General features: G+C 46.0%; 1 protein-coding gene across 2 annotated transcripts in view; it reads left to right on the forward strand.

The window, feature by feature from the left end:
• Tbc1d22a (TBC1 domain family member 22A) overlaps nt 1–22,045 on the forward strand; it is a 266,527-nt gene that overhangs the window by 113,204 nt on the left and 131,278 nt on the right. For both annotated transcript variants that reach the window (XM_090328902.1, XM_090328903.1), the window contains exon 8: nt 750–864. In XM_090328902.1, coding sequence (XP_090185028.1) covers nt 750–864 — 115 coding nt within the window. The remainder of the gene's footprint in view (nt 1–749; nt 865–22,045) is intronic.

Raw genomic sequence — 22,045 nt, forward strand, 5'->3', positions numbered from 1 at the left:
GCCGGGAGGCTCTGCCAAGGGCACCCTACAGACTATGGCTAGGACCAGGGTGCTGGCTGAGAGAAGGATTTGGGCACGGTAGAATCAGGGGGCCTACCCTTGGTCTTTAAGCTGTGGAAGCATGTGCACGTTTTCTGGGGTTGTGTTGCACCTTGGTAATATCTGTCTTTTAATGAAGAGGGAGGAGGCGAGTGGGGATGAGGGATGATGCTAAGGAAGAGTTACTTGACTATGCATTGGCCTGGGTAGTCAAATGCCTAAATGTATCTTCCTAGGAGACACATTCCAAGGGCTGAAAGAAATCTGTTTATGTTGTAAGGAAAATTCAGAGCATCTATTCTTCCATCTATATTGCATCCATCCACGACTCATCTGTCTACTCATTTCTCCACCACCCACTTACCTCTCCACCTGTCCACCACTGGGAACTATCCACCGAGATGCCAGGTGCCAAGGCTCTATCCCACCCAGAGGCCCTAGACTGCTATGTATCCTCACAGCCTGTGGAGGGCCCCTGTTTCAGCTACAGGGAACCAGGGTAGTGGAATGGCAGAGATCAGAGCCGATGAAATATTGCACAGGGCCTGGGAACCACTGAAAAGATTGTTGGGGTGCTACAAAGAAATTAAACTACAGTTACTGTTTGTGTTCATTTTTTCATGCTAGGGATACTGAATGAAAAATAATACGCATTTTTAGTATAAGACTGAATGCCTTTAAAGTTTCCTTTTACTTCTATTTTCTTTCAGATTTTTGAAAGAATCTTATTCATATGGGCGATCCGTCACCCCGCCAGCGGATATGTGCAGGGGATAAATGACCTTGTAACTCCTTTCTTTGTGGTCTTCATTTGTGAGCACATAGGTAAGGTCAGATCACAGATATCGAACATGGGCTTTAGTGGACTTTTTCTGTTGATTTGCATAATGATATGAATATTGAAAATTGCTATTATGTCTGATGGTAAGTAATGACAGAGTAGTAATTTTAGTCATTGATACAAACTTTAAAAATGCCTTTAAATCATCACGCTCAGCTTCTTTCAATGTTAAGATGTAGCCACAATTATTAATGCCTGCTTTTTGATAATGGGTGAGGTGAAATGAATATTTGCAGTTTGGTTTATTTTAATGGCATCAGAATACTGACTTTAATGGTTTTGCGTTAAATAGAAAGGTTAGGGCATTTACTATTAGGCAAATGCTTTGCTTATTTATACTCTAAAAACCAAACTGTGATACTTTATCACTTTCTACTTAGTAGCATTTCATTTTGTGGCTATATAAATCACACGCAAAATGACTAGATATACTAGATTTTCAGAGATTTGCATGGGTTTGTATTGTTTATGTGTGTTGTCAGATTTTCTTTTATTTATATTAGACTAGCAAACTGTTAATATGACACTACTGGTTTAAATTTGAAAAAATATCTGATAATGATAGGTTTATTTTGAACCAATTGTGAACCACAGAAAGGAGGGGCGTCACTCCTCAGTGGAACATTAAATCATTTCCTGTTCCTCACCTGTGATGGTTACATCTGCATGGGTCACTGTGACGAGATGCCAGACCTTAACAGCCTATGGGAGGTTTTACCGCATTTTCAATCTTACTTTAGTCTCTGGTCGTGTGGCCCCACGTGCGTGTGCAGAACATTGTGGCGCTGGTGGGGAGGAGTGTGGCATAGGAGCTTCTTCACTGCATGGTAGCTAGGAAGCAGGCACAGGGAAGGACCAGGGTTATCCTGGTCCTTCACAGCAAGCCCCCTTTCAGACCAGCCTCCTCCAGCCAGGTCCCATTTCTTAATGTCTCCACAATCTTCCAAACTGGATGCCACCAGCTGGAGACCCGAACCTTGGTACTTGTTTTGGTGTTGGCTGGCTGTAGGGCAGCCATGATTTTGGCTATATGAGTCTCTGGGCCACTTCAGCTCCCCATTATGGTAACCTGGAGAGACCAGGTTCCCCTAAGGCCAGATCATCCTCCAAGGATGAGAGCATACCATTCAGTGGGCTTTATTGCAGCCCCCCTCACTTCATTTCCATTTGTGATTTCATAGGAGGTCTTTTCATCACTAAGCAACTAATGAGAACTACTGCTGCTCACCCTCTAATAGTCTCTTAAGTAGGGAGAGGCTGCTCTGAGAGTGCCCACACTCCGCTTCTCACCCTTCACTTGACAGCTAATGAAAATGCTCCTAATGCTCCTAGAACAGTCGGACCTCTGTCAGTAGCCCTCAGAGTTGTTAATTGAAAGAAGACGTTCAGCTGAGATGTGATTAGAGAATTGATATTCTATGTTAAATAGACCGTTTAATTAATGTAGTAAATAAGTTTGCCTTAACTACCTTACCACCAACTTAGGTTGTAAGACCCAGGCGATTCTTCATGCATTTGCCTGACTATTAGCAAGACAGGACAAGGGACATGACCGTGATGCTAATTGTCTGGTAGGAAGGACCACTAGAGAAAATGGAATTTGTGCTCTGTAAGTGGAGTCTTGTACTGGGTGTAGAGATGTTTCCTGCAATCTTTGCTACCCTTACACAAGCTTGCGCATGCACATGCACACATACATACACACACACCCAACATGCTTACATAGGTACACAAGAACACACCACACCTTCAGTGTTGCTTTGGAACATTTGTGTGAAATAGATCATTTATTTCTGGCAGTTGCAGTTATATGGACATTTTAAATACTTTGATCCTGGACTCTGGGTGGGCCTGGTGGATCTGTAGTTTTTGCAGGGCTTGTTTCCCAGGCCTGAGAAATGCTCGTTATGCAGTCTAGGCCTCCTCCTCATGTGAAATAGCGTGGCATTTGCCTTCATTGCTTCTGGGCTGTATGTGGGTGTGGGTCATCTTGTAGACCCCTATAGAGACTCCCATGAAAGTGGCTCCTATGAAGAGAACTGGAGTATGGGGGTGGTTTCTGTCCAACTCTGCAGACACTGAGTACCCTGGCTCACTGCTGTGGTGGGCAAGCAGGTGAATGGGGATTGTGGCTCTTGCCGCTTCGAGCTCCTGGTAGTAGCAGAGAGGACCGATTTTAGATGAGCAATTAACATCCCTGTTATCAGCATACTGCTATGAGAGCCTATCCCAGCCCAGGGGTCAGCGGAGGCTTTGTAGACTAGGCTATATCTCAAGAGGAGAGCAGCAGGCAGGGTGACAAAATGACATAGAGCCATAGGGAAGCCAGACTGAAGGGAGGGCTGTGATGGCACTGCATGGAGTATAGAGCTGGGGTGGGGGTGGGGGTGGGGGTGGGGGAGGCGGGAATGAAGGGGCTGGGGAAGGCTTGCTGGGGAAGAGTCAGAGTGAGAATATGGGACCAGGTCCCCAAGGTATGGGACCATGTCTGTATGCCAGGCACCACCTTGAGTCACCAGGCAGAGGCACAGCTCCTAGAAAGGTGCGTTTTGCTGAGCTCCTACTTTGTATCTTTGAGGAGTAGGGCCACCCATGCTTGTTTCAGGGTATGGTTGGCTGTCGTGTGACCGCCCTGCCCTTGGCATATGGATGGCCTATCCATGAAGTGGGTAAGTTTTTCCTTTGAAGTTGAAATGTGGTAAACAATTCCATTTAATGGAAGGAATAAGGAACCCTGTGGGCATGGGATTCTGGGAAGGGTCCCTAGGCCACAGACACCACACAGAGCTGCAGGCCAGAGCAGAGCTGGACGTCTCCTGGGAGGATGTGTTTGCTGTGTCTAGAGCTGTCAGAGCACAGCTGGTTCCCGTGGGGGGCGAGGAAGCCTAGAGTGTGGTGTGGTCGACAGTGATGTTGCAGGTCGGAGGCACTTCCAGGCCCTGCAGCGGGTGTCTTGCCTGCCAGCGCTGCCTCTTAGAGACCGTCAGTGCCATGCTGTCTGACTTGCGAGAGGATGTAGTGGTGCCGAGGGCCTGGGCAGAGGAAGGGTGGTCCACAAGTCACAGGCAGAACTCGTGGAAGGACTGGACAGGAGGGTGTGGTGCTAGCATGGCAGTGTCAAGCAGGAGGCTGGATGGGATCTGCAGTAGGGAAGAGATTTCTGTGCAGAAGGGGGATTGGGAACGGGCTCTGGGGCCAGCATTGTAGGTTGTAAAATCCAGGCAGGCTGTCGTGCTGGTCCAGGGTAGTGGACCCAGCATCTAGGGAATTGCCAGTGCTATCTCATGGTGGGACTGGATGGAGGTGAGGTTCAGTGAAGTTTCCTTCAAAGGTAGGGACTCTTCACTTAGGGCACTTAACTTCCAGGCCTGGTGCTGGGCATGGGCATTCACCCACTGACAGTAATGTTAGAGAAAAATCTGTGACAGTTGTGCTTTATTTTTTTTTTTTAAGTTGGTTGTGGGACTTGAACTCTGGGCCTGCTGGCTGTCCCTGAGCTCTTCAGCACAAGGCTGCTGCCCTACCCCTGAAGCCACAGCGTGATTTCTGGTTTTCTAGTGGTTAGTTAGAGATAAGAGTCTCAGGTCCTTTTGTGCCTGGGCTGGCTTTGAACCTTGATCCTCAGATCTCAGCCTCCTGAGTAGCTAGGATGACAGGCGTGAGCCACTGCCCCTGGCTTGTGTTTTTTTTTTCTTTTTTTTTGGCCAGTCCTAGTCTTGAGCTCAGGGCCTGAGCACTGTCCTTGGACTTTCTCAAGGCTAGAGCTCTACCACTTGAGCCTCAGCACCACTTTCGGCTTTTTTTTTCTATGTATGTGGTACCGAGGAATTGAACCCGGGTCTTCGTGCATGCTAGGCAAGCACTCTACCACTAGGCCACACTCCCAGCCCAGTGGCTTGCGCTTTTTAAGGAGATCTATGCATGGATAGCTTTGCATATATTCCTTACCTGTCTGGCTGCTGACCACTAATACGTGTTCTGGTTTTCCCTCCATATCCTCCCTGAACCCAGCACCATTCAGAGGGGGCTCAGCACAGGCCAGGATGAGCTGGGTTGTTACAAAAAGATTCTATTTATTACACAATTTGAAAACACATCTTTTTAGCTATTATAAACTGTAAGGTGTGAAGGGAAAGTGGGAGCACCGACAGTCCCACTGTTGAGAAGCATGGATGTTTGGACCATTTCCTGGGGATGCCTCGGGGGGGGGGGGTCCCCACTCTCTCCCTTCCTGGGAAAGAGAGTTTGCTCAGCTGGGAGAGGCCTGAGCCCGCCAGAGCTTTGCTCTAGTTCTGGTGAGCCTTGGTGTCAGAATGTGGAGCCATGTGTGCTAAGCAGTGGTCTGGGCGCTCGCTCTCTCGCCCTGCACTGGCCAGGCTTCTGGGTTGGCCTGGGCTGCTCCCATGGGCTGCTGGCAGGAAACAGAATTGACTTCAGTTTCTTCCTGTCTTCATGTGGCCCCAGTGCCTAGGTTTGGGCTGGGGACTCAGACAGTGTTGAGCCTCAGCTGTGGTTCCATCCTGTCCTTGGCATGGAAGCTCAGACACCCGCTGTCTGGGGCCTCTCTGGCTCCTGGGCTGCACGTCCCCACTAGCAGACGTGTGGAGGGTGCTGTGGCAGTCCCCAGTCACTGTGGTTGACACCCGTTTTGTTCCTTCTGTCTTTGCTGTGGTTGCAGTTGAGAGCATATGACATCCAACATTTGGTGTAATGCTTTTTTCTTCCTTTGCATCTACCAGTATAATACAAGCTTTCCCCTATGTTATTAAGAGATCTTTGTGAAGTTCATTTGTAGCTCCTGCATATGATGCTCAATTGAGGTAATATAGCATAATTCATGAAAAGGTCCTGTTATTGTTGGATTTTTTTAAAAGTTTTTTTTTTCTTTCCCTGTAGGCATGGTATAATTCTTATGTAAAACCTGTACTTTCTAAACAGTGACAATCATTTTCCTTTTAAGAATATTGAATTTGCTTTAAAATTAAACATTATTCTATCACCTTGTGGTATGCAATTTAAGCAGAAAATGGTATTTTTGTTCAAATAAATATTTTCAGCATAGTGAAAAATAAAGACTTATGGTTCCCCTTTTTGAGTCAGTGCTATTTCAGCCCAGAAGCCATTTTGCTGGAGCTTTGGATGGCCGCTGTGAGGTCACTGAAGATCAGTTGGGTAACATGGGAGGACTGACCATGCTCAGATTTTCCAAGATAAAGAGTATTTTATGATTGGTTCTCACTGACAGTATGTTTAACCCGAGATTGATTTGATTTTGTCTGTCATTTTTAACAAAAATTATGTTTGAAAGAAAATATGGAAAGGGATTGTAATAAACAATGAATTTACCTTAAGAACATTAAGACTACTTTATTTATTTGTTTGTTTGTTTGTTTATTTTTGGCTAGTCCTGGGGCTTGAACTAAGCATGGTCCTTGGGCATTTCCCTCAAGGCTAGCGCTCTGCCACTTGAGCCTCAGCACCACTTCTGGCTTTTCTACGTATGTGGTACTGAGGAATCAAGTTTGGGTCTTTGTGCATGCTAGGCCCAACTCCTGACTCAAGAGTATGTATGTATGTATGTATGTATGTATTTATTTATTTATTTATTTTGTGAGTCATGGAGCTTGAACTCTGGGCCTGGGCACGATTCCTGAGTTCTTCAGCTCAAGGTTACTGCCCTACCTCTGGAGCCACAGCCCCACTTTCCGTTTTCTAGTGATTAATTGGGGATAAGAGTCTCATGGTATTTGTGCCTGGACTGGCTTTGAACCGAGATCCTCAGATCTCAGCCTCCTAAGTAGCTAGGATAATAGGCGTGAGCCACTGCGCCTAGCTTAAGAATATTTATTTTCTTGTACTTGTTTGTAAGTTGGAATCTGAAAAGTCTAGATTGTGTTAAACATGTTTGTTTTGCCCAGGAAAGACATCTCAGCACGTGGCTCATGGAGCTAGAGCACTGCTGTGGCTGTAATTAGTGCAGGCCTGGTATGGGAAGTAAACTCCCTCAGATGAGCAAGGGACACACTGGAGAGGATAGCGTACTGGTTGTCAGATTGTACCAGCCCAGTCTTCTTCCCCTCCCCACTTCCCTCCCCTTCACCTCCTTCCCCGCCCTCTCCCTTCCTGCTTCCCTTTTCTCTTTCCTTTTTTCCTAGTCTTTACTGGCCAGTAAAGGTGGTTTTGAGGGAGGAACAGCAAGGAGGGAAGGAGTATGGTTGCAGCTCTCTCACTAGGTCAGTTTAGAAGTGGCTTGCTTTTCCTTTCCTCGTTTGCATTTAACTTTTACCTTGTTGCATGTTGGCTTGCACCTGTGTTGTGTTAACCCAGGCTGGAGCTAAGTGCATCTTCTGCTTGACTTCCTTGAGTGTTCCTCTTCATGAAAGCACTTCAGGGGTCCACAGGTAACCTCAGAAGCCTTGGAGCTTGGGAGTATCTGGGTTTCTGTGGCTGCTTTGGTTCCATGGGGGTGGGAGGGAAGCCCAGGGAGAAAAGTACCTCCAACAAGGACTGGCCTAGGTGCCCCGCTGTGCCCAGGCCCTGGCCTGTATGCCTTTTGCATTTGCTGTTTGTCAGGGACTTGGCTAGAGACACTCCACACACGAGCTGTGACTGGAATGGTTAGCTGGTTTTCTGAGGCTCCTTTGTCTGTGTGCACGTTTACATGGTAGCTCCTTGGCTGTGTGCACTTTTCAGTGTTGTTTTCTGTTAAATGGCTCAGCATTTTCCAAAGCCATTCAACATTTTCAAGCTGCCATTTTAAAAAGTGATGACCCAGTACTTCTAATAATGGGTAGAAAAACTAGCCAGGAGATCAACCTGGAAGTGCACGATGGAGAGCTGCTGAAAGCCAACCAGATCTCACAGACATCTGCCGGCACCTCATCCAGCAGCACGGTGATGGACGTATGCCAGGCTGTGTGACGAGCGCGCAGAAAACAGGCAACGTTCATTCTCCCATACTGCATTACGTCTGGAACCAGCAGCTGTATGAAGAAATATGTGGAAATTTAGAACATATCCCAAATAACCAAAAGATCATAGCAGAAATCCCGGGGACAGTACTCACAGTACTGTGAGACAAAGAAAGTGAAAATGGAGCTCCTCCAAACTTGTGGGCGTGGGAGCGCCTGCTCCAGCCCAACTGCAGAGCTATGTAGGTACCCAGACTCAGAAGAACAAGCTGAAGCCGGCACAAACGTAAGGCAAGAAAACAATAGCATTTTTCCTCAGACTGATCCAAACTGGGGTGGGGGAGGTAGGCAAATTACAAAAATCACGGGCAATTTTGGAAACATACAGCATTTCGGGAATTCTGTGAATAACTACAAATTAGGTAAGATAGTTGAAATGGAGGAATTCCTAGAAAGATACAAATTCTTAGAACTTGATATGCTGGTTACAGTGTGGTTAGCATTCAGATCTGGAGCTCTTGAGCAGCAGATGGCACCCTGTGCTGCAGGTGGACCTTCTCCTGTACGTGGTTGAAGGCCATGCCCACAGACACCGGTTACCCAAATTCTGGTTGGGTCTATGACTGTAGACCTTTGTTTCCCATGCAGGACCACACGTGTCCTTCCCCAGAAGTCTCTGCTCAGCACCTATGCTAGCCAAGTGACCAGCACACCTGAGAGCAGTTACCTCCCCCTTTTGTTGAGGTCACATCCTGAACTGCGCCAGTCATGCAGGGTCCTTTAGACCCTGTGAGGTTCCCAGACTCTGAGGTCAGGGCCACCTCCTCCCTACCCTCTCCCTGCATTAACCTCAGGCCTGCCAGAAATTGTCCCTTCTCTCCACAAGCTACTCCACGTGTGGGCCAGCACTTTGGATGCCTCTAATGAAGTCATTTCTGCCTGAATGTACATGTGGCCGTTTCTTTTGGCAAATCTTATAATATTAAGGTATAAATTTAGCCAAAAAAAAATCCAAATCATGTTTCTGACAACTACAAATCATTGTTGTTAGGAATTACAGAAAGCCATCAGAATTATTCCCAGCGTCTATAAAAATAGTTTCTGGCTAAATGAGAAGCTTGGCTAAAGTGGTGAGCAAGAAAGCTTAATGAGAATATAAGGCCCAGAGTTTAAGTCACAGTGCTCACCTACACAAAAAAGAATTCTGACTCATCCTGACTTTTGCCTATAAGACTTTTATTTAAAGTAGTGTTTGGAAAAAAGTAGCTTTTTCAAAATGACAAAAAGAAAACCAAAAAGCAAATTGAAGCAATGATTATAGAAATGGCTAAAGAATAAATCAGACCTTTAAAGAAGAACTAATACTGGCGCTTTTCAAACTATTTCACAAAATTGAAGAGGAAGGAACACTTCCAAACTCATTCTTTTTAAAAAAAATTTAAAAATATATTTTTATTGTAATTAATAGAAGGGTTACATTATAGTCGCCAGATAGAAGGTGCATTACTTAACGAACATTGCTGCCCCTTCTCATGTTTTTGTCCCCATTTCCCTCCCACTTCCCCCTCCATCTTGTTTTTCCCCCTTCCCTATCCTATTTCAGATAAGCAAATAAACATATATACAATATATGTCAGATAACAAGGTAAGATACTGTAACAATATGCGATGACCAAGGAACAGCAAAAGAGATGAGAAACAACATAATACATTAAGAACAATAATCACATTATGTGCCTCTTGTTCCCATATCCTAGAGGTCCTTTCATTAAGCCTCATCCTATGTGGCCTTATGTATCTAGGTTTTTTTTTTTGTTTTGTTTTGTTTTTGGTGCCAGTCCTGGGCTTCAGCTCAGGGCCTGAGCTGTCCTTGGACTTTCTCAAGGCTAGCACTCTACCACTTGAGCCTCAGCACCACTTCCGGCTTTTTGCTATGTATGTGGGGTACCGAAGAATTGAACCCGGGTCTTCATGCATGCTAGGCAAGCACTCTACCACTAGGCCAAACTCCCAGCCCCCACGTATCTAGGTTTTGCCCTATCGTAAACCTGCTAGGAGAGTCCAAAGTTTCTACTAATTATGACAAATGAGGGAACAATTGAGCCTATGTTCCTTTGAATCTGACTTGCTTCACTTAATATGATTTTTTCTGAGTCTATCCATTTCCTTAAAAAAATGGGGTGATACCATTCTTTTTGATAGTGGCATAGAATTCCACTGTGTATGAATACCACATCTTGTTGATCCAATCATCAACTGAGGGGCATCTGGGTTGGTTCCATATCTTCGCTATGGTAAATAGTGCTGCAATGAACATCGTTGTGCTAGTTCCAAACTCATTTTAAGCCTTAGTATTACCCTTGTATCAAAACTGGACAAGGGCAAACAAACAAGGAAGAACATTACAAGACCGATATCCTTGTTAAATATGCAGCAACACTCAGTAAAATGCTTGCAAACAATTCATCAGTACATTAAAAAGATCATGCATTGCAGTTAAGGTGGATTTGTTCCATGAATATAAGGGTGGGTCAATAGATGTAAGTTGATAAACATTACAACATAAAAATAGAATCAAGGAGAAAACATCCCAGTAGAGGCAGAAAGGGCCTTTGATAAAATCCAACAGTCTTTTGTGATAGAATCCCTAAAGAAACCAGATGTAAAAGGAGTGTACCTTAACATAATAAAGGATAAATACAAGAAACCAATAGCCAACCTTATACTGAATGGGGAAAGCATTTCCTCTTAAAATCAAGAATGAGATAAGGTTGTTCACTGTTATCGCTCTTATTCAATACAGTGCTTGACATGTTAGCCAGAGCAGTAAGGCAAGATAGAGGAATAAAAGGAATACAAATATGAATTAAGTTCAGTTGTCTTTGTAGGTATACCATCGTATACTTAAAAGACCCAAAATATTCTGCCAGAAGACCCTGATTTGATAAATGCTGTCAGTAAAATAGGATACAAAATCAACATACAGAGAGTAGCTTTTCTCGACATACATAAGCTCACTGAGAAAGAAATCACCAAAGCAATCCCACTTACTGTAACCTTAAGAAATAACTTCGGCATTGACTAGAAGACACTAGAATGTGGGAAAGATCTCATGTTTAGGAGTCAGCATAATTATTGTTGCTCACATACCATGCTACCAGAGGTGATACACAGATTTAATTCATCCTCTGTCAAAAGTCCAGAGACATCCTTCACACAAGTAGAAAAAACAGTCCTAAAATGCACATAGAAACACAGAAGCGCTTGTGTAACTGAAGCAAACTGAGCAAAAAGAGCAATGCTGCCAGTATCATAGTACCTGCTTTAAATTATATTACAGAGCTATAGTAATAAAACTAGCCCTGCACTGACACATAAACAGACTCAGAGATCAATGGAGCAGATTCTCCAGAAGTAAATCTACACAGCTACAGGTATCTTTTTCTTAACAAAGGTGCTAGCAGAAAAGTGGATATCCACATGTAGAAGACAAAAACTAGACCCTCATCTGGAACAACTGAACTCAGACTCTATCAAAAACCTTAAAACTACTAAAGAGAAATGAAACATTCACAATCTAGGCATAGGCAATGGTTTTCTCCATAGGATTCTAGTGGCTAAGGAAAGGGGAGCAAGAATTGACAAATGGGGTTGCATCAAGTTAAAATACTTCTGCAAAAGAAACAACCAAGCTGGGGTATGGTGGCTCACACCTGTAATCCTAGCTGCTCAGGAGGCTGAGATCTAGGGTTGTGGTTCAAAGCCAGCCCTGGTACTAAAGTCCTTCAGACTCTTATCTCCAAGTTAACCACTAGAAAACCAGAAGTGGCGCTGTGGTTCTAGAGGTAGGGTGGTAGCCTTGAGCTGAAGACAGTGCCCAGGCCCAGAGTTCAAGCCCTATGACTGACAAAAACAAAAGCCAAACCAAAAAACAACCAATGGAATGCAGAAACAGCTTACAGAGTGGGAGAAAAATGTTTTCTAGATATCCGTGCAATGGGAGATTATATCTAGACCATGTAAAGAACTAAAAAACACAAAACGCAACAACAGAAGAACAGCTCTTTCTCTTAATATGTGGGCAGTTGAACCGAACAGACATTCTTCAAAGGAAGGATAAATGGCCAGTGAATACATGAAAATAATGTTCAGTGTTTTTAGTCAGGGCCATGAAAGTAAAAACTACTCCATGTCATCAAAGTCAGAATGACTGTCCTCAAGGAAATGAAGAACCACCAGTGCTGTTGAGGATGTGGAGAAAAGGTCTCAGGTGCACTGTCATGGGAATGTAAGTTAGTCCAGACAGGGAAATATGGGAGGTCCTCAAAACATTAAAAATGAAACTTTCATTTGATTCCAGCAAGCATCAGTCAGCATTAGTCTATAGTTTCTTATATGCATTGCTTAAAAAGTGACAAAAGGAAAAAAATATAGACAAGTTGAGCTTGATCCAATGAAAACTTGGGTTGCAAAGCCTATGGTCAAGAAAGTGAGAGGCAGCCCCAGAATGGAAGAAGATACTTGCAAGTGGATTATCTGATGAGAGACTTGTGCTGGAACAAAGAACTCCTTTGCCTATTTTTAAAAGTAAAAAGTGTCCCAGTAGGTTTTCTCCAAAGAAAATATACTAATGCCCAATCAGCACATACAAAGACGCTCAATAGTGTTAGTCTCCGGGGAAGCCAAATCAGAGCCCTCATGGCTGCTACTGGATAGCTGCAAGGGTGGGTAATTAGGGGTGCTGGGAAGGAGACAGCAGCACATGAGGTTATTCTGACTACATTATGCTGTATGCATGTGTGATTTACCTCAGTGAAATAATCCTTTTGTACAATTAATCTGTGTTGAAAGAAAAGAACTCCAGGAAAGTAAAAGAGTGATGTGTGAGAGTGTGGAGGTACCAGTGAGGTGGGGAAGGCCAATGGTGGCGGCCAAAGGAAGGGGTCATGGTCGACATACTTCATATTCATGTGTGAAAATAGAACAGTGTACCCTGCTGAAGGAATATGGAGAGAAAGAGAGGGGTGAATTTGACTGGAGTATATTGTTTACACGTATGGAAGTGTCGTAACAATAGGTGGATAACACCGAGATTGGCATTAATGTGGAGATATGGGAATGTGGCTTTGGGGTGTCTCTGTGCATGGGTACAGGATTTCCTTTGGGGAAATTAAGTGCCCTAAGTTTAGATTGTGATGGTGATTGGCTGACTTTGGGGGTGTAGTAAAAAATCACCTTAAATGACCCAGTTGTGAGCTATATGAATTTTATCTCAGTAAAGCTGTTAAAAAAGAAAACTGGAGGGCTGGGAGTTTGGCCTAGTGGTAGAGTGCTTGCCTAGAATGCACGAAGACCCGGATTCGATTCCTTGGTACCACATATATAGAAAAAGCCGGAAGTGCTGAGGCTCAAGTGGTAGAACTCTAGCCTTGAGAAAGTCCAAGGACAGTGCTCAGGCCCTGAGCTCAAGCCCAGGACTGGCAAAAAAAAAAAAAAAGAAAAGAAAAAGAAAAAGAAAACTGGAGGCCTATGACTGCTGTGAGGAGAGATCAGAAGTTGGCATTTACCCAGCAGTGGATGGGTGTGTGGTTCTAATTGTTCACCATCATTGTTAATATAGGCAGTATCTTGGTAAATAAATTCTCACTTACATCTTGGATTTTGGGGGGGAGGGAGTACATTATTAGGAAAAGCTGAATGAACAACTGTGTATTTTTAGGTCTTGATGTTTGCTGGGTCGTTTTCTCACCAGCCATGGAAGTAAGAGATTGCCATCTCAGCCCGTCATTGGTGTGTTCTAACATGAATTATTAACAGGCCCTTAATTGGCTCCAGGCAGGACATCCATCCGTGTGTGTGCTTACAGATAGCTGTGCTTCATCCATTTCTAGATGCTGCAGTGTTCCCTTGTGAGGGCCAGGGCTCAAGATGCTAAGTGACTCAGAGAATTAGTCGTTGCAGCCAGGAGCGATCAATACACTCTCCAGTATTGACATTTGAGTTTTCTACCTCAAATAAGGCTAAAGGTGCTGTATTCAACTGGCCTAATTAGAAACTCAGGAAAGGGGTGTGTGTGTGTGTGTGCGTGTGCGTGTGCGCACTGCAGTTGAGTGGGAACCTGTGGCTGCTGCAGTCCTCCACTGGGCGTGGTTCTCACTGACAGCCCCCTGGGCTCCGTGCACAGGGGATTGTGCCCAGGACAGCTCCCTTCCTGTGGTGTAGGGTGGAGGGAGCCATTCACAAGGGTCATTGTGTTGATCCTTAGCGTGTGGGTGGCCTCACCCGGGCTGTGGGCTCCCCTAGACTTGCATGCAGGGAAGCCCTTCGTAGGCAGGGCTAGGACCCCAGCTAACCTGTGAATAACCCTGTGCTGTCGTAAGTGATGGAGCAGCGGATGTTCCTTCCTTTGCCTTTGGACCAGTTTCTGGGACCTGCCTTTTCATACTCTTGACTGGGCGTCTCCACCTTCCCCCAGCAGACCACACATCCTGTGGACTCCCTCTGTGTTCCCAGAGGATGGCACTGGTGATGTGGTCTTTATGTTGTGTTGTCCATCCCATTATAGTTTCAGTGCTGGGTTTCAGTGTCGCGTGCATGTGGTGGTGGTTTAAAATGGAATTGTCTGCACCAGTGCCACGCTCAGAGTCTCTTAAGTCCCTAGGACTTGGGGCCTCTGATACCTGAAATCTGAGACGTAATCCACGTTATCTTCTCTTGCATTTAAATCATGGCTCCTCTTTCGTTGGAGCAAAAGCCAGTCTTCAACTGCAGTGGAGTAGGATTACGGGGCTAGAGACGGGGTTTGCCTTCCTCACTTCCTTTTGTGAAGTCACTGAAGCGGGACTTGGAGTTGGCTCTGCTGGTAGCTCTTTATTCCCAGGCAGCCTGCAGTGGAGGGGCAGCTGCCCTGCTCAGAAGGGCTTGGAGGTAGAGGAGGGCGGCAGGGTCTCCAGTTGCAGATCCAGGATCCTTGCCATTTCTATTTTGCTCCTTACTACAGTATGCCAGCTCTGTGCTCTCAGCTGCCACAGGCTGCAGGGTAGCCGATGGTTACAGGGGAGGAGGCTTTCCTCCAGATTGCAGGGGGTGAGTGACGTGTTGTCAGAGTATTACTCGTTAGACTCTACTCCTCCAGGTTGGAGGGTTGACATCTTCAGTCTTAGTAACTTGTGCCCTTGTTCAGCCTTTAAAAATTCTTTTCTTCAGATTGTAACTTGTGTTGCTCATTGAAGCAGTTTTCAATTTCCCCTGGTTTCTGTTTTAAATGAATCATTAAATACATTTAAATGTATTTAAATGAAATACACATTTGAGGTTGAAAGCTCCAGCCCTGAGGACCATGTGGACATCAGGTCCCATGCAACAGAGTTTATTGTCGGCAAGCTGACAAGGCTGTGCCTTTGTGTCGGGACGCACTGCTTGTCTTTGTGCAAAGGGCAGCTTTACGCTAGGGCGGGGGTGAGTTGCCGTGAGGTCTGGGCAGAAGGCATTTCGCTGCTGCAGCTGGAGGCTGGTGGTTGCAGGGCTGGGGGTTCACAATTGGGCCCAGGCTGGTCTGCCTGCCTGACTTCGGGGAAAGGCTGGGGACCTAAGACGGAGGTTGTTAAGTCCAAATGCAGGAAGGCATGCTAACAGAGGTGGCCCTTATGGTTACCCTCCTGATATAAATGACATGATGTAATATCCTCGATCTCAGTGCTCCACCCAGAGCCATGGAAGTTTGAAGAGTAAGTTCATCAAGCATTCTCAGTCCTAGTGTTGCTAAGCTCACAGAGCTTGCTTTTTGGGGGTCCCAATTTTGAATATGTCTTGAAGGCACTGTGGATCCTTCTAGAAAGCTTTCTGGCCCTGGGCTTGCTCTGTCACGGACCCCATTTCCAGGCCTGTGTGAAGAACCTTGAGGGCAGTTAAAATCACCCAGGGGAGTGTGGTCAGGAGCCATTTCACAGAGTGGACATTGCGATGGTGTCTTCTTTGTACCTGGCTTTTGGACGCAGTGTTTGCATTTTGGCATTTTCTTTGCATTTCCAATTACAGGCTGTGAGACAGACCTCTGCTTGCACATTGAGTAATGCCTCATTCTGTGGTTACCTGGCTGGGCGCACAGACGTTTGTGAGTGCCTAGAAGCTCTAAGTACTCAGCTAGTCAAATGGAGACTTAACCACCGTTATTAATGAGCTCGTGTCGTGCAGAGTGCTTAATTACACCTTGCATGTGATCCTGATAAGTCTCCCACCAGACCCCCCCCCCCCATTCTAGGTAAGCAGGAGGCAGCTCCAGAGCTGATGTTCCTTTCTTCCTGAGGCTAAGTGTCAAGTCCATGCAGTGGTCAAGTCTTTTGCCCCAGAACTCAAGGTTAGATCACCAGGTGACCACCTGGAAGAGAGGCCACTCTGTCATTCCAGCTGGACTGCCTTCTTTTCTGCCGTACTCTTGCGTCCACCTTCACAAGTGACCCCATTTAGGGAGGTTTTGTGCGGAACTGCCTTCCCTATGTCCAGGTATTGATGCTCTGTCGCTGGGAGCCCTGGGGCCTGGGGTGGCACACACGTGGAGGGGAGCAGGTGGCAGCTACAAGCTGATGTGACTTCCTGAGGTTAGGTGGCGTGCCCTGTGGAGCGGGACTGAGAGGTCATCTTCCTTCTGGAGGGTCCTGTTTGCTGGCTGTTGTCATGAGACTGGGGCCTTCTCAGTCCTCTAGTGATGCTGAGGAAGAGGCACAGGGCTGTTCCGTGTCTCTCCTCCTCTCCTGCTGGGTCACGGAGAAGAAATGCTGGCAGGCAGGTTGCCATGAACAAAGGTAGCCATGGTCTCAGATGCAGCACTTATGTGCTCTGCACAGAACCATGGCAGGCAGGCCAAGGGACCCTGTCCCAGGGGAAGTGCAGCAGCTCAAGTGCCTCTGTGTCCAGGAATTCAGTGTGGCGTAGAGGTGGTGGAAGTGTGAAGGAAGGTTCTGTTCTTTACATTTTGCTTGGCTAACCTTGGATGGTGAGGAAGCAATAGGAGCCTCATCTTCCTCTCTATGCTTTTTCTCAGGGTACGCTCTAGAGGTCTGAGCAGGGCTGAGCAGAGAAAGGTGGGTCGCTGCTCTCCCCCCTCCCCCCCATGTGGTGGCCTGAGAGGCCACCTGCATGTGATGGTCAGAGTAACACTGTCCCATAGTATGCAGTGGTTTGAAAAGGTCTGTTCGTTCTGGCTTTTGGTTTGAAGTTTTCATTGTGTCAGTGGGACAGTTCAGTGCACATCCATACTGAATGCTGACAGCATCGGGGCAATGTGCATTTCTGTCTGTTGTCACTTCTTCATGTTTGAGCGCTCCCGGCGCATCTCTTCTTCGAGTTCTTTGTAAAGTACACAGTGGCTTCTTGTGGCTGTGGAACACTGGAACTCATCCCTTCCCTCTGTGCTGGGGACCTGTTATCAGCCTCCCCAAGTCTCCTGCCTTCCCCTCCCAGCCTCCAGTCATCTCTGTTCTAATTTAAATAGTAAAAAATCATTCCCCACATCAGAGAGAACATGTGGTATTTGTCTTTCTGTGTCTGACTTATTTCACTTAACAGAATGCCCCGTTTCTATCCATGGTGCTACAGATGGCAAGGTTTCATTTATTTTGAATGGCTGAATACATGTGTAAATTTGCTACGTTTTCATTGTCAGTTCATTTGTTGATGAGCACTCAGATTAATTCTGTACCTTGGCTATTGTGAATAAAGCCGCAGTAAATCTAGGCATGTGGGTGTCTCTTGGCATGCTAATTTTGTTTCCTTTGAAATCATACTCAGAAATGGACTTGCAGAATGTAGATGGAGTAGATCTTTGGTCAGATTTTTGAGGCAGCTTCGTAGTGGCTCCACTAACCTACATTTCTACCAACAGTGATGAGAGTTCTTTTCCCTGGATCCTCCTTGATAATAACCATTCTAATTAGAGTGAGATGATATCGCATATATTTTTAATTTTCATTTCCCTGATGACTAATGATTTTGAACACTTACATGTCTGTCTGTTTGTCTGTCTATGCTGTTTATATTTCTCCTATTTAGAAATGCCTATATTCACATCATCTGCCCATTTTTTTTGCCAGTCATGGGGCTTGAACTAGGGCCTGAGCACTGTCCTTGGACTTTCTCAAGGCCAGAGCTCTACCACTTGAGCCTCAGCACCACTTCTGGCTTTTTTCTATGTATGTGGTACCAAGGAACCTGGGTCTTCATGCATGCTAGGCAAGCACTCTGCCACTAGGCCAGACTCCCTGCCCCCATCTGCCCATTTTTAAATTAAATTCATTTGCCATAGTTTTGTTTTTTGAGTTTCTCACATCCTCTGTTGGCTGAGTAGCTTGTGAGAGTGTTTCTTCTGTTTTGATGTTATTTCTACCCTCTCCATTGATGTTCTTAGCTGCAGAAGCTTCTTCTTTGGCATAAAGTCATTTGTCTGTCTTTGTTTGCTTGTGCGTTTTTTTCTTTTTGTTATTGTTTCTTGTGGGTTTTCTAAGAACCATTGTCTGAACTTGTGTCTTGAGAGATTTCTTGTATGTTTTCTTCTGGCATTTTTGAGGTGACTTCTGATTAGGGTGAGTGATCGAGCTGAGTTCCAGGCTTTTGCCTGTGGGTATCCACTTCCCCAACACGGTTTGATGAGGAGGCCCTCCTTCCTCCAGTGTGTACTTGGTGCCTTTGTGGAGTAGAGGGCTGTAGGTGCAGAATCATTTCTGGGGCCAGTGCTTGGTGCCGATGTGTGTTCTCTGCTGATGTCACCTGGTACTGGGTTGAGCACTCTGCTCTGACGCTTTGCTCTCTTCTCACTACCCGGGTGCTGTAATTGACCCTGGGCTAGCTTGAGGCGCCCTACTGGGGGAGCTGTGACTGGAGGACTCCATTTCTGGGAGGCTTCAGGTACTCTGTATAGTGAAATACACTGTATCTGCCTTGCTCAGGGTTTCTGTAGACCTTACAGAGAGCAGGGAGGGGACCCCTGCAGTTTGACATGTGATTGCTCACCCTTCTTCCTGTCTAGGAAAGCTTTCTGAACCTGTTGAGAGTCACCCTATGCACTGTACCATCTGCCTGAGCACATCCCGGAAAAGGGAGAAAGGAGAACAATGTCTTCTCTAGAGAGCTGTGCTTACAAACGTGGTAGTTTTAGTGACCTTGGTTTTTCTGCTTAGCCTGGGTGCTGGGGGCCCAGAGTGCCTTGGAATGTGACCATGAAGGTTTCAAAGCCAGCAGTTCATTTGTCAGGTCGACCTGGGTGCTGATCTAGTATCCAGAGGTATAGGTAGTGAAATTTGAAACCGAAAGAAAGATTGTCTTAGATGTCATCCAAGCAGGAGAGAGAGACAGACAAAGAGAAGGGGCGGGTGGGAAGGAGGTTGGAGATGGTACATGATGTTTAGATGACTGGGCGCAGCATGTTTGCTTTAGCAGTTAGATTTAGTTGAAGACATAGGGAAATGTTGTTAGGGTTGCTCAGTGTTCTGTGTAAATTGGAGATGGACACCCTCTGTCTCCACCACAAGTGTTGTGTTGGCAGTTCACAGTTCGAGGTAGAAATAAATAATGAAGCTTCAGAAAGTTCTTGTGAAAAGGACCAGTCATCGGGCCATTGACATGAAATCTGGGTAACTGTTCTCTTGAGGGTCTACCTGGCTGTCCACCTCCGGCCTTCTAGAGCCTGGACGCAGCCTGAGCTGTCTGCCTTGGCAGCTGGGCCAGGGCTCCCTGGCCTGTCGGTGGCCTGGACCCAGGTGTGCTTCTTTGTCTGGTCCCCGTGGTTTTCCCTTAGACGCCACCTCTGACCATCCTCACCACGGGGCTCTGACCGGCTCTCCTTTCTGGGTCCCTGTCCTGGAGCTTGGAAGCCTGTGCTGAATCAGCTGCTGTCTGGCGTTGATCACATTGGCATCCACGGCAGGGGGTCTGAGGGCCCTGGCCTGGCACTGGGCTACCTTAGAGAAGTAATTGTACACAGCACTCCTCAGGTACCAGAGAGTGCCAGGATTGTGCTGGTCGTACTTCTCCTATCACTCTTTCCTTGAGTTGTCTCTTCCCCTGTGCTGCCAGTTGATCTGCTCTGTGGTCCGGCGAGGCCAGGGCAGGTCAGCATGGCTCTAAGCATTCCCAAGATTGCATAGCAAGTAGGTCTTACTAGGGGGCCAGGTTCTGCTCATGTCTGTTGAGGCCCTCATCTCCCTGTACAGTCTGTGCAGGAATGTGTGTGGGGGGGTGGCGGCTCTCCTCCGAACACAAGAACCCTCCAAAAGCCACTTACCTGACAGTGCCTCCAATAGTGCCAGGTGTATGTTCTTAACGAGTTCCTAGCCACTTGAGCCTGGGGCCAGGACCAGCATCCAGACATTGGCTATGGATGCCAGACCAGCAGAGCATGAGACAGCCTCTTGGTAATTATGGATCTTTCTGCCAGCTTCTGGACAAGGGCTGTCAGCTGCTCAGGCTCTGCAATGGAGCCCTCGATGAAAGAATACATAATGAAGAGAGAGCCAGGCTCTCAAGCCCCCATGTGCGCAGACAAGCCAACGCAGCAGAGCAGAAAGGTAGGCTTGAGTAGCTACCTGCCTGGCAGAGAACACATCATCCACCCAGCTTCTCTCAAGCCATGCTGACTTGCCTGAGGATTTTTTTCAGTTATAAACTCAGGGAAGAGTAAAAACACAATTATTAAGCTCCAAAAGCAAACAGACAAACTTTCTTCATAAACCAGTTAGGCTAGTTTGGGTAGTCTTAACAGACGGTGGATTCTGTAACTGTGGGGCCGTTTTCAACACCGACACTTCATACCTTACAAATGTGATGATGGTGTTGTGAGGAAACACACAAAGCCCTTTGGTGGTCTTGGGGTTGGTGGGTGGGGTTTTTTTTTCCAGGTTGTAGCCATGCATTATGGAGTCTTCCTCCTTCTCCTTCTCTTCCTCCTCCCCTCCATTCCTTCACCCTGGCCTACCTCCATCTTCTCCATTTTTTTTTTTTTTTGAGATTTGGTTTGTCTGTTTTGCTCAGGTTGGTTTAAAGCCTCAGGCTCAAGCAGTCCTCCTACCTCAGCCTCCTGCGTATTGGGGTCACAGGTGTGTGCCACTGGGCCTCATGACTCCTGTTCTTCAAAGAAGAAAGAAAAAAATAGAATGAAATCCATTTTCATTTGTGATTACCTTTTAGATCTATTGGGCCCTCCCTTTACAAAACATAAATTCTAGGGTACATGGTTAGATTTTAACATGACTAGTTTTTTTTTTTTCCATGTTTGGAAGCATTTTGCTATCCTGTCTTCATAGTTCTCTTTTACCATGTTACCATTCTACCATGTTACCTTGTATTCCCAACTATGGTAAACAGAGACTAAAAAACTAGAATGGAAGAGTAAGAAATGGCATCAAGAGTAAATGGTTTCTTGCTGTGCTGCTGATTGGAATCTCTTTCAAGGGTGTGAACGAAATCTGGAAACACCACTTTAAGTCCTTTTTAAAATTTAAAGCTTTCATTGTACGCAGTAAAAATTTAGAATTTTGTGTTTTCTACCTCCAATGGCAGTGAGAGGAAAGTTGGCAGAAGGCAATGTTTCAGCATTAAGAAATGAATCAAGATGAATGCTGACAGACTGAAAGCAGCTTTCTGGACACTAACAATGCTGGTGACACTGATTGTATAAACAAATTCTCAGACTCTGCAGCTTCAGGTGAAATGTTCAGATGAATGTTCTCAAAATCAAGCATTGATGCAAATGTTATTTCAAGGACATAGAGAGAATATGGCTTCCCATTCAGTTAATCATTCTCAGGGAGCCCCCCTACCCCCCTTTTTTGGTGGTTATTGTTAGCTTTCCGTCCATCATTGTAACGGGATCCCTGAGAAGCTTAACCTAGGGCAAGAAAGGCTTGATCTTTCTATGCTGGAGGTTCGTCTGTGATTGAAAGGCCCGTTGCTTTGTCTCTACTCCCTACATCACTGCAGGAAGTACATAACCAGTCACAGCACAAGGAGAAGGGCCTGCGGTTCCACTGTGCTCTTCAGGGCACTCTGCTGGTGGGCCTACCTCTCAGTGGTTCTGCCAGTCCTGATCTCAGCACCTGAAGAGTGGGCTTCTAACACCACAGTCCCCGTTGTTGAAGACATCGCTTACCATGTCTGTGGGCCAAATGGTACAGTGTGTAGATAGATTAACTCTTGAGAGCTGATTAGAAGGAAACAGGTGAAGAATGAAAATAGCCATTGGCTTGTGCATTCTAATTTATGTTCA

This window comes from Megascapheus bottae, chromosome 2 (genome assembly GCF_031878675.1).
Source record: "Megascapheus bottae isolate mThoBot1 chromosome 2, mThoBot2.hap1, whole genome shotgun sequence".
NCBI classification, from domain to species: Eukaryota; Metazoa; Chordata; class Mammalia; order Rodentia; family Geomyidae; genus Megascapheus; species Megascapheus bottae.